Raw genomic sequence first — 12,187 nt, forward strand, 5'->3', positions numbered from 1 at the left:
TGGGCTCCTGTGTGTGTGCGTGTGTGTGCATGTGCATGCCTGTGTACGTGTGTGGGCTCCTGTGTGTGCATGTGTGTGCATGTGCATGCCTGTGTGCATGTGTGGGCTCCTGTGTGCATGCCTGTGTGCATGTGTGTGCGTGTGTGTACCTGTGTGTGTGCATGGGCTCCTACGTGCGTGCGTGGGCTCCTGTGTGTGTGCCCGTGTGTGTGTGTGCACTTGTGTGCATGCACCTTTCCAGTTTCTTGTGACCTTGGGCGCATTGATTGATCTCTGTGAGCGCCCACATCCTCGTCTCTATCGGTGACTGTATCAGGACCTTCTGCAGGGAGTGGAGCGAAGACTAGAACCAGAGCAATACATGCAGTATTTTGCACATTATTACAAAGTCACAATCAATAAGCATCAGGTGGCTGTTTTTATCCTGAGTTATGTCATTGTTGTGGTTTCTTTTTTCTTCTCTAAAATTTGTTAGTTGTTTAAAGATTTACATGGGGTTATGAAGAGAACCCAGCACTTTTGTGGAAAGGATGTAAGAAGTCATTACCCGTCATTGGCCTGTGTTAGAACTGAAGCAGAGATGGGTACAAAGTGCTATATTCTTCTGTTTTACACTCTCTTGAGATTCCTCTTTACTCTTTTTTGTGCTTCCATAAAATCAATAATGTACTATTAGCCAGAAATCGTTGACAAAGGCTCTTTGGGGGTAGAGCTTAAGCATCATGTGGACTAAGAAATTACTGCAAAGAACACTGCAGTGTGCTGACAGAGTGGAGAGTACAGTGGTCTTGAGAAACGTGCTGCTCTTGGGAATGTTTTTCTTTCCACCTCGGGATGCAGCCCACGATGCATGCCGGGCACACCTGCGGCATGACCACGTTCAGGGTGAGCGGAGTTGCATCCGTGCTGGCCACTAAATGTGGCACATCCCTGTCACTGGCGTGTTTACTGTAGGCTTGCCGAGCTACCTTCAGGAAACGGGTTCAGCCTCCCCTTCTCCCTGACACGAGCTGTCCCTGTGTGTCCTCAGCTTCCTGCCTACATTGCCAGCCAGGGCTGAGGAGGCATCACTAGGGCCACAGCATGGGTCCCGCACCTCTGCCTGGAGCCCGAGCCCCTCCCTGCCCCACCCTGAGGACTTGAGGCAGTGAATCTCCATGATGGAGTTTTGCTCAGGAATCATTTCATTTTTTTTTTAATTTTATTTGTTTATTTGACAGAAAGAGACACAATGAGAGAGGGAACACAAGCAGGGGGAGTGGGAGAGGGAGAAGCAGGCTTCCCGCCGAGCAGGGAGCCCCATGCAGGGCTCGATCCCAGGAACCTGGGATCATGACCTGAGCTGAAGGCAGACGCTTAACGACTGAGCCACCCAGGCACCCCTCAGGAATCATTTCTTGATGCCACTTAGTGTCATGCACTCACTGGGGAACACTTGTCTACACCCCAAGTGTGTATACTCCATGGAACAACAGTTAAATTAGAAATTTAAGGTTTCAGCCTCCAAAAACTGTAACATATCAGTGTTCAAGGGAGAGAGGGTCATAAGTATTTGGAGAACGGGGGGCCACTAGGAAGGCCATGGAGCATCTGACAGGGGTGAGGATTGGCCGCTGTTGGGTGTCTCTGACAGAGGTATGCATGCATATACCCATAGGTACACGCAGCTGAAAATATTAATTCTGGGAAACTCAGAAAATGCAAATGTGTGGGGACAGTAGGTGAATGCCGTATGGTTTTGCCATGAGCTTCGCAGTACTACTGTTTTGACGTGCATTGGTCTAGACTTCCTGGGAGACAGAGATCATATTGGGGATAAATACATGGGGCCCAGGGTTTCAGGGAGAACAAGACTATAGTCCAACCGATGTTCACGCTGCCTGTTTTTCCCACAAGTCCTATTCCATGTCATCCTTGGTGGAGCCGTCCCAGGTACAGACAGGTCCTGGACTCCCTGCCAGGCCTGCTTGCACCTCCGCATCTGCCAACACCCTCGGGACCCTTTGGCCTCATGTCTTCTGCCAAAGCTGACATTTCAGGAAGGCTTCCTCAGTGCTTCCTTTTTAGCCATAAAGCCGCAAGATTGTTTCCACTGAAGTGTGGCTGATGCACAATATCCTTCTACCTTCAGACATAGATGGCAGCAATCTGATGTTTTTATGCATTACAGGATGGTCCTCCCAAGTCCGGTTACCATCTGCCACCATGCCATTGACTGGGCTCCGTATGTGTACCTTCGTCCCTGTCACCTGCTTACCCACAGCTGGAAGTTTCCACCTCCTAGTCTCTTCACCTGCTTCGCCATCCCTCACCCCCTCCCTCCAGCCACCACCAGATTGTTTTCTGTATCTATGAGTCGGTTTCTGTTTTGTTTTTTAGATTCCACAAATAAGTGAGATCACACAGTGTTTGTCTTTCTCTGATTTCACTGGACGTAATGTTCTCAGGGTTTTCTATGTTATCACAAATGGCAAGCTCTCACTACTTTTATGGCTGAGTAGTAGTCCATTGTGTGTATGTAATGCATCTTCTTTATCCATTCATCTACCTTTGGACACTTCTTATGTCTCAGCAGATGTGAACAATGCTGCAGTGAAATCGGTGTGCATGTATCCCTTCAAATTAGTGTTTTTGTCTTCTTTGGATAAATACCTAGTAGTGCAATTGCTGGTCACAGAGTAGCTCTATTTTTAACTTTTTTGAAGAATCTCCCTACTGTTTTTCCACAGTGGCTGCACCAGTTTTCATTCCCACCAACATTGTAGGAGGGTTCCCCTTTCTCTGCATCCTCGCCAACATCTGTGACTTCCTGTCTTGTTGATTTTAGCCATTCTGACAGGTGTGAGGTGATATATAATCATAGTTTCAATTTGCATTTCCCGGATGATGAGAGATGTTGAGCATCTTTTCATGTGTCTGTTGGCCATCTGGATGTCTTTGGAGAGATGTCTATTCGGGTCTGCCCATTTTTTAATTGAACAGACTCATAAATTTGTCATGTGGCACCTCGATACCTGGGCTTGCTCCTGTGTCCTGCCCCCTCCCACCTTGTTTTAGGGTAGAAGAAACAAGACACAAGAGCTCACTGAGCCCCTGGTGTGAGGTGCCCACTGCTCATTGCTTCACTGTCTACAGTCAGAAAATGCAACTTTCTATCCACGTTCCATGTGATATCTTGGATGATTTTCACTGCTTGATTCATGTGCTAGGCTATGTGACCCAGGTGTTCTGTTTTAATTGTGAGGTTTTACTCTTTGAAATGGAAGGAGGACACAAAGGGAAGATCAGCTTGCGCACCTGGTGTGTGGTTATGCAGTTAGCACATTGAATTCAGCGGACAGACAGACAGGAAGTGGGTGGCATCTTTGGTGTTGGCAGCTGGAGGGTTCAGGGGACATTTACAGAGGACAGGCTCATGCTGGGGCTGCGCGTTCAGAGGGACTCTGTGCGGGCTGTGCTCACGTGGGTGGCCGTGGGGTGGGTGCCAGGCTATTTTGGTGACAGTTGGTCACTGTTGTGATGACTTTGGGTGGTCCAGACCCAGAAGCCCATGATGCAGCTGCTCATGGTTTTTGGAGTAAAATGTGGATAATAATTTTGTTTTTGTAGGTCGAGTGGTTCGCTGACCAGAGCATGGGATCTGCGGGGAGCTGGGTGGGGTTGAATGAGTCTCCAACCTTGTTAGCTGCCCACCTGGGCAGGGGACATGGCCTCTCGATGCCACTCTGGGAAACAGAAACAGTAACACCTGTTTTGTAAGATTGCTGAGAGGAAAAATACATTAAAATTAAAGTGTAAATCACGTAGCACAGTGCCTGGCAGGAAGCCAGCCTTGAATAAATGGTAACCTCCGGGTCTTGTTATTGCCACTGCTCTTCTAGTTATAGAACACCGAGTGTGAACTGCTCATGCTCTGGGGTGTCCTCCTCCCCCTAGAAAGCAGCAAACATCCCCGGGAATAGATGTGTTGAAAGAAGCACACACCACCCAATGCAGTGTCGGTGCCCCACTGGTGGATTCTCCCCAGAAGCAAGGATAATTATAGTCCTTCTGTGCTTGCCGTCTGCCAGACGCAGTGCCGGCTCCTCACCGGCCTGGCCTAACAGATCCGCACAGTGTGGCCCCGCTGCCTGCCGGCACGCCTGTTTTCACATGTGGGAGCTGCAGCTTGGCTGGAATTGAGGAGCAGGGGGCTCTGCAGCTGGGTGCACCTCGCGTCACGCTGCATGTTCTCAGGCAACACATAGTCTCGACCCCTACCGCGTGCAGGCAGTCTTGGGGGTGCTGGCGGTGGTAAACAAAGCCCGGGGACCTGTGTTCTCATGAAGCTGAGCGTCTGCTAGGAGACACAGGCAGGAAGCAGGCAGACATCCTAAGTGTTGCTCGGGTCCTCGAGGTGCTGTTCTATCTCTGTTCCTCCTTCCGTGGGATCCCTTGCAGGTGCCCAACCATCAGGTGCATCGTGCCTGTGTGGGACCCTCTGCTGCTCACACCACTGCAGGACCAGGGGCTGGGAGGACACAGGCCTGGTCTCAGGAAGTGGCAGAAGGTGACATAAGAGGATGCCAAGTTGCTCCTTTAGGTACCACAAGGGAGAAGTTTGCTTTCTCTTCCGGACCTGCTCAGCTTTGGTCTGCTCAAGTGAGCACTTTATTTGTGCCCTGAGTTTTCCAGGAACAGTGACTTACCATGAACAAAGCGATGTAGGGAAAATGATGCCCAGACTCAAATTTTTGTGTCTGTGTCAGTATTTAACACGGAATACTTAGAAATGCTGCTGCATGCAGGATGAGAGTAGGAAGAAAATATTTCTCTGGCTTCCATGAAAAAATTATGCCCACGCTACAGACACAGTCTTGAAATACAATGTGAAAGCAAATTTGAGGATTTTACTAAGTCTGAGACGTGCACACATTTTCTTCTCATTTGGCAGTAACTCTCCGTCATGAGCAAAATAAACACATGCACTGCTCCCAGCTCCAAAGTGTGGGGGCCTCGAGTTACACAAAGGACGCGGGTGCATGTGTGCTGCCCCCCCACCCAGGTTCCTGCCCAGGTGCGGGGAGAGATGGCGATGTATCTTTCTAGGAGCCTTGGCATTGCTGGCTCTCGACCTCCTCATTGATAACGCTGTCTGGCCATGGCTTGGTTTCTCCCCGGGGACGCTTTTCCTGCTGATTCCTAAAACCTGATGCAGGACGATCACAGAGCACGCTGAGCCCAAGCGGTGGGGATCTGTGATTTTTAGCTCTGACGATGACAAAATCCCGCAAAGGCCGAGCAGATGCTCTGACTCCAGAGCCACGTGGTCAGCTTCCTCCTGGGCGCCGTGGGAGGGATACGTTGACGAGCCCAAACACGCTGCCCATGAAATGCTGAGAAAGTAAATCCTCAGAGTCAGTCTGGAAGAAATGCGTGGAAATCTGTTACTCACGCATGCCTGAAAATTCATATAATTGCCTCTAGTTAATAGTGCTTTTGTAGCAGTAAGCCCAAGTGTAAATTCCCTCTCCATACATTACGACCGGTACGTATTATCGGCACTGACGTCCACACCGTTTCTGTCTGCAACATTCAGTCTGCGTCGTTTGTTCCACAAGTAAGTGTTCTGAGTGATGATGTTTGCACAGTGACTGGGTTTGCAGTAGACTTCCCGATGGCTCCTTACTTGCTTCTCCCGCGCTGGTGTGCTGTGGCACGGTTGGCATTTTGAAGCCCATCACGAGGACAAAGAGGACAGACCTCAGAGGTTAGGGGTCAGCATGCCTCAGTGCCTAAAACACGGACTCAGAATGCACGGCTTTCCGTAGCCGGACCAGCTCTGCGCATGGGCTTTGTGGAAGGCTTTGTCAGACTGAGGATGCTCCCCGGGGTCCTGGCCACGAGGAAGGGCGGAGAAAGCCGCATGGTTCTCCCGTGTGTTTCCGGGGTTAAACAGGACGCGGCGGAAGCAGACTGTGATCAGTGAAGGTGCACATGGTGAGTCCTAGGGCAACGAACACTCTGTGTGTACACATCACATATGAAAGTTATTTAGCTAATTGCTAATTCACCCCTTGTTACCAATTCCTTAGCGCATCACACATCCTCTGGCTTGTTACTAGCAAGTACATGACGTGTCTCATGCTCACGAGCCTGGATTATGTCCGTGTCTCCCATCGCGTGGGTCCAGCAACACGTCATAGACATACTGCGCTGTACAATGGATTTTTATGTTATTTACAGTAAGAGGAAATGGGTGTATCCTGTCCTTTGTAATTACGTTGTCGCCGTCCTGGTGCGTGCTTTCCTGGGCGCTCACTTTCCAGACAGGACCTTCCTCAGCTCCCGATCTCCATCCCTACCCCGAAGAGGGTTTCAGGAGCCCCAGACTCTGTTTCCTTATTTCATCTTCATGCTGGACAGGGGGCCGTGGTGTGGCAGCTCGGTGCTTGGTAGACCTGCTCGTGCATTGAGCGCTGGGTATGTGCCATCCTCCTCCTGCCCTCCGGACACCGCTGCCTCTGCAGGAGGTCGGCTGGAGGTTTGTGGCTCCCTTGTAAGTGACAAGTTGTTTTTCTCTTGCCGCTTTGAGACATGTCTCCTGTCTTTGATTCTCAGCATGTTGACCTGAGGCGTCTGTTTGTGGATGTGAGTGTGGATCCTCTTTGGATCACCAGACCTGCCCCGGTGTGCAAACCAGCGATTCTCAGAACCCTCGGGAAGGCCCCGGCCACTGCTCATCGGGACATTTGGTCTGCCCTCGGTCTCTGCTCCTGCTGGTGCCCCCAGCGATGTCTCCTGCTTCTCAGAGCCCCCAACGGGGTTCTTCCATCTTTCTTCTGCCTGTTCTGTGGGCTGCACAGACCCCACCAACCTGCCTGGCTCACTAATCCTTCTGTCAGGACGAACCCACTCCAGCCTATCCAGTAAATCTTCCATCGCGGTTCTTACACTCGTTACCTCTGGTGGACCCACTGGTTCTGCCCGCATGGTCTGTCCCTTCATGGGGGGTCGCTGTTGCCTGGGCTTCTTCAGACATGGATTCCTTAGTCCCTGGAATGTCCCTGTGATGGCTGTTTGCACACCTTCCTGTGCGAGGTGACCTCCAGCCACATGCACTGGTCACGGCATCCCATGTCCAGCACCCTGGGTCCCCACCCCCACCCAGGGCTTGTCACTGTTACTTGTGTGTGCGTCTGTCCATGCCGGTCTGCCGCGCTCAGGGACAAGCCGCTGGGCCGTGCTCTCGGTCACCCTGAGATGACAGGCGTTTCTCTCTTTCCCTGACCACACCCAGCTGTCAAACTTCACTAATTTTCAGGTGATCGGTCTGTTGTTCTCAACCAAGCTCTTTGGCATAAATGGCTCCACAGAATAATCCAGTCAAATCCAGGTTCCTTTGAAGGGACAGTTCCGGGGTCAGTGTTTGGGATTCGTTCTCACTATGGCATCCACGGCTTTTGCAGGCGCCCGTAACTGTGAACGTCTCCACGCTGTACTGCAAACGAGGTCAGCGTCTTTGCAAATAGATCAGGAACCAGAGGTTTTGTGCCTTGTTTCCCCCCAGACAAATCTCTGAGCAGGAGGTAGGGACGGTGACGCTTGTCTGTCAGTGAGCCTTGTGCTCAGATGCAGGCAGTGATGACAGGGTTGGGGGGGTGAGGTCGGAGGTCGGGGGGCGCAGATGTGAGGTGTGGGGGGCAGGGGGCGGATGCGAGGTGAGGCTGGCGGCGGAGTGGACATGAGGTCGTGGGGGGGCCCAGGGGTGGATGTGAGGTCAGGGTCGGGGGTGGACGTGAGGTCTGGGGGACCCCGGGGCAGACGTGAGGTCCAGGGGGCCACAGGGGTGGACACGAGGTCGAGGGTCGGGGGCGGATGCGAGGTCGAGGGTTGGGGGCCGACAAGTGGTCGAGGGTGTCTGCGTGCACCAGAGAAGGAGGACTCTGCTCGAGAGCCTGCGGGAGGCTCTGTAACACCCCACTGTCTCCACTGTCCTCTCCTCCCGTCCTTAACAAAACCATGAATAAACTCACAGCTGAAAAGTTATTAATACGTAACGTAGTGTGGACCTTGTTTCTTAAAATAATATGCCTGTTTTGTCATTCATTTTTTAAACTTTCCATTATTTGCTTAAGGACATGAAGGTGTAGTCTCCATGGATTAATACACACTGTTTTCTTAAGGAAAAAGGAACAGGAGCATAAATGACATTCCATTCCATAATAGTGGTATCAGTCAGCCGGGGCTGCACAACCAAGTGCCACCTTCAGGGGCGTAAGCAGCAGACACTTAGGTTCTCATGCTTCGCAGCCTGGATGTCCCCGTCGGTCCCCGCACGGGTCCGGTGCTGGTCAGAGCCTCTTTCGGCTGACAGACAGCCGTGTTGTCATGTCCTCACCAGGTGGGGACAGAGCCCTGACATCTCTTCCCGTAAAGACACTGGTCCTGCGGGATCAGGGCTCGACCTGGACCTCGCCTCCTTCTCAGAGGCCCCCCCATCTCCCGAGACATCCACTCTGGGGACGTGAATCCAGGACACAAGTCAGTTGATCACAAGAATTATATGTGAAGTAGCTTTGAAAAAGGCTTTCATGATAAGGAAGAACTACTGAATTAGAGACGATCGTCCTGCTGTTACAAATAATTTGCCACGGGAAGGTCTGTGGCACGTTGATTTTTATGAAAAAAAGAAAGAACCAACTTCTTAGAAAGCTCAATGTAAATCGGAAATATGTGTGTGTCATAAAATAGCGTTGATGTTGAGTAACGATGATGCTTGAGTGCCCATCCTCATTGTGTCAAGAGCTTTAATACCACAATAAGTGGTCTCGGAAAGAATTATTACTGAGGACCCTATAAAACAAGAACTCCAAAATTCCTAAAAGAGCAAGAGTCATTTCCTACACGAATTGACTGTCATATTTTTTTACTGAATTAGAAACAGCTATTCGTGATGGATTTCAAAGTTCTGAACTTACTTTTGGGGGACGTACGTAGTGGAGCAGGTTGGGCGTGTGACCACGGCCTCTGCCGTGTCTCCCCATGTGGCTCTGGAGGCTCTGTGGGCGTGCACGAACCGCTCGGGCTGGTGCACAGGGCGGCTCCCCTCTTCCGCAGGTCCAGCGCATTTGAGGTGCTGGCTCTGGACGGGATCAGCACGGGGATCCTGCGGTTTCACACGGCCCAGGAGAGCGCCGACTGGCTGAGAGCAGTGTCCGCGAACATCAGTGACCTGACAAGACAGAGGGTGAGCAGACTTCCCAGGACTTTCTGCTTTTGCACTTAATCCACAAAAATGATTTGATATTTTTTGTTATTTATAATTAACCCTAAAATAATTAGTTACAAGATTAAACAAAGAAATATGTACTTTTTTCAACATCCCACATCTCTGATTAAAACAAGTTCAAAATTAAGTCCTGCACATGTCTCCTGAGTGAGAGTCTGTGCCCGATCAGACATGTGGATGCTCACCCCATCCCTTCCTCTCTCTCCTCCTGTCCCCGCACAAGCACAGACCCTTTCATGTACATGTAATACCACGTACACTTTACCCAAATGCATCGATGGAAGGGGGGGACCCCAATGAGGTTGAAGACAGAATGCCCTGTAACTTTATGAAAACAAGACACATATCCACCCAGCAAGATGTCTTCCCAAATTTTCAGTGCAAGTATCCAGGAAGGAGAAAGTGCCCTGTCTCCTTGAGGGATCTGTTTGATGTTCAAAGTCAATACAAAATAGCTGGTTGGGAGTTGAAGTCAAATTAAGAGTAACTGCCCAAAGGAACCACTGTATGCTGCCAATGAGCTATAGGCCCCCGGAAGGACTCGCTCGTGGCCAAAGTGGCCTTTGATCAGTTCCTTCCCAGGTGACCTGCCCACGGACTGTGTTTGTGTCCTGAGGCTTCTGTTCCGGGGAAGCAGGTAGCAGGAAGTCCCGGGACCAGCCTTTGGACCCCGCTGCCCGTCCCCACCCTGCAGCAGCACCTGCCACCCAGTCCCCCACCCCGCTGCCCGTCCCCACCCTGCAGCAGCCCTGCACCCCTTCCCACACTGCTGCCCATCCCCCGCCCTGCCCACCCGTCCCCACCCCACTGCCTGTCCCCACCCTGGAGCAGCTCCTGCCACCTGGTTCCCCAGCCCGCCACCTGTCCCCCCAACCCCGCTGCCCGTCCCCACCCCACCACCCATTCGCCACCCCGCCACCTCTCTTCTTCCCCACACACTGCCTTGTTCCTGGAAGCTGTGAAACAGAGGTTGACTGAGTGCATTAAAATATTTGGTATAGCAGCAATGTGCTCGATTCCTATAGAGCAGAACCTTTCTCAGACCTTAGTTTTCAGACGTGACAGTTTGAATTCCAAAGGTATCTGGATGGATTAAAGGAAAAGAAAGAACTAGCCGGTGGTGGGAGTTTGGTATTTCAAGAGTGCGTGTGACCAGGGAGCCCCTCAGGTCTGGGTGATTTTACACATTCTAGCTGGCAGGCAGAGCCGAGAGAAGGGAACCAGCTGTGTGGATTCAAAGCTGCACTCCAACTCTGCGTGTTACGCTTCTGGACCTCCACTTCCTCCCTGGTAAAATTTTGGAAATAGTGCTGCGGTGCAGGATTTCTGGGAGAGGCAAGTAAAGGAGCACACGTGGGATGGGAAACTCTAAGATTACTAGAGCAGAAATCATTTCCCATTTTTACAGATGTTGAAATTTAAGCATCTCCTGTCCCATAGCTTCACTCACACAAAATGCTGATATTTAAAACGAGTAAGCAAGGGCGCCTGGGTGGCTCAGTCGGTTGGGCGACTGCCTTTGGCTCAGGTCATGATCCTGGAGTCCCGGGATCGAGTCCCGCGTCGGGCTCCCTGCTCGGCGGGGAGCCTGCTTCTCCCTCTACCTGCCACTCCCCCTGCTTGTGTTCTCTCTCTCTCTGTCAAATAAATAAATAAAATCTTAAAAAAAAAAATAGTATGATCTCGGGCGCCTGGGTGGCTCAGTCGGTAGGGCGACTGCCTTCGGCTCAGGTCATGATCCTGGAGTCCCGGGATCGAGTCCCGCGTCGGGCTCCCTGCTCGGCAGGGAGTCTGCTTCTCCCTCTCCCACTCCCCATTTGTGTTCCCTCTCTCGTTGTGTCTTTCTCTGTCAAATAAATAAATAAAATCTTTAAAAAAATTTAAAAAAAATAAAACGAGTATGTTAATAGTGAGGTTTTTTGGGCGCCTGGGTGGCTCAGTTGTTGGGCGACTGCCTTCGGCTCAGGTCATGATCCCAGGGTCCTGGGATCGAGCCCCGCATCAGGCTCCCTGCTCCGCGGGAAGCCTGCTTCTCCCTCTCCCACTCCCCCTGCTTGTCTTCCCCCTCTCGCTGTGTCTCTCTCTGTCAAATAAATATAATCTTAAAAAAAAAAAAGAATATTAAAAAAAATAGTGGGGTTTTTCTCTACTGTACCATTGCTGTGGTACATGATTTGGTTTTTAGGTAAGAAATGCATCGTAGAAGAAGCTTGTTCCCAAGGACACGTCCTGCGGCTAATTAATTTCAGTTGCTGATTCGACAGGTTGAAAAATGATGGCATTAATATTCTCGTCCTACTGACTCTCTTGCTTCCTTCTCTCTACAGGTAAGGATGGAGAATAAGTGCTCTTCCCCTTGTGACCAGGTAGGTCCTGCGTTTTTCTTGTCGATCATATGACAAGTCTCTAAAAGTAGTGTCTCCTGGTCTTGGAACTTGATTTGGGAATTTTGGTAGAAGTCAGGGTCCTTGTCCTTGGTGCAGGAGGAATTGCTCTGGTCCTCTGTCCAGGTTATAACTGAGCTCTCGGCACCTGGGTTTTCTGAGGAAATGTTAAACGATAGTGTAGTTGTGATTGTTTAAGCTGAGAGGTGTTTTACTTTGGAGACACTACTGTATGATCTGAAACTTAAGCACTGTGGAATTTTCTTAAGAACACCCTCATTTGGAGAGCTTTGCCCTGGAGAGACTGCTGTCCAGCAGATGGGTGGGAGCCCATGCCCCGGTGCAGGCAGCATGTGCACATTGACCCAGACCTGCCGACGGGGCTGCCTCGTGGGGAATCCACATCTCATTCCTTCTCAGGGCAGAGCCGGCCACTGATGAGCTGACGCCCGATCGGGGCTCCCGGTCACTGGGTCTGTAAGTGCGTAGGGATGAGCTGACTCCCCAATTCAGGGACTCCGGGTCACTGGGT

The 12,187-nt window shown here is 51.1% G+C and overlaps 1 protein-coding gene across 1 annotated transcript in view; it reads left to right on the forward strand.

The window, feature by feature from the left end:
* The window catches only part of SNTG2 (syntrophin gamma 2), a 158,739-nt gene that overhangs the window by 80,498 nt on the left and 66,054 nt on the right, over positions 1-12,187 (forward strand). The window contains exons 10-11 of the mRNA XM_044918857.1: positions 9,100-9,229; positions 11,599-11,637. Coding sequence (XP_044774792.1) covers positions 9,100-9,229; positions 11,599-11,637 — 169 coding nt within the window. The remainder of the gene's footprint in view (positions 1-9,099; positions 9,230-11,598; positions 11,638-12,187) is intronic.

Source organism: Neomonachus schauinslandi, chromosome 10 (assembly GCF_002201575.2).
Source record: "Neomonachus schauinslandi chromosome 10, ASM220157v2, whole genome shotgun sequence".
NCBI lineage: Eukaryota > Metazoa > Chordata > Mammalia > Carnivora > Phocidae > Neomonachus > Neomonachus schauinslandi.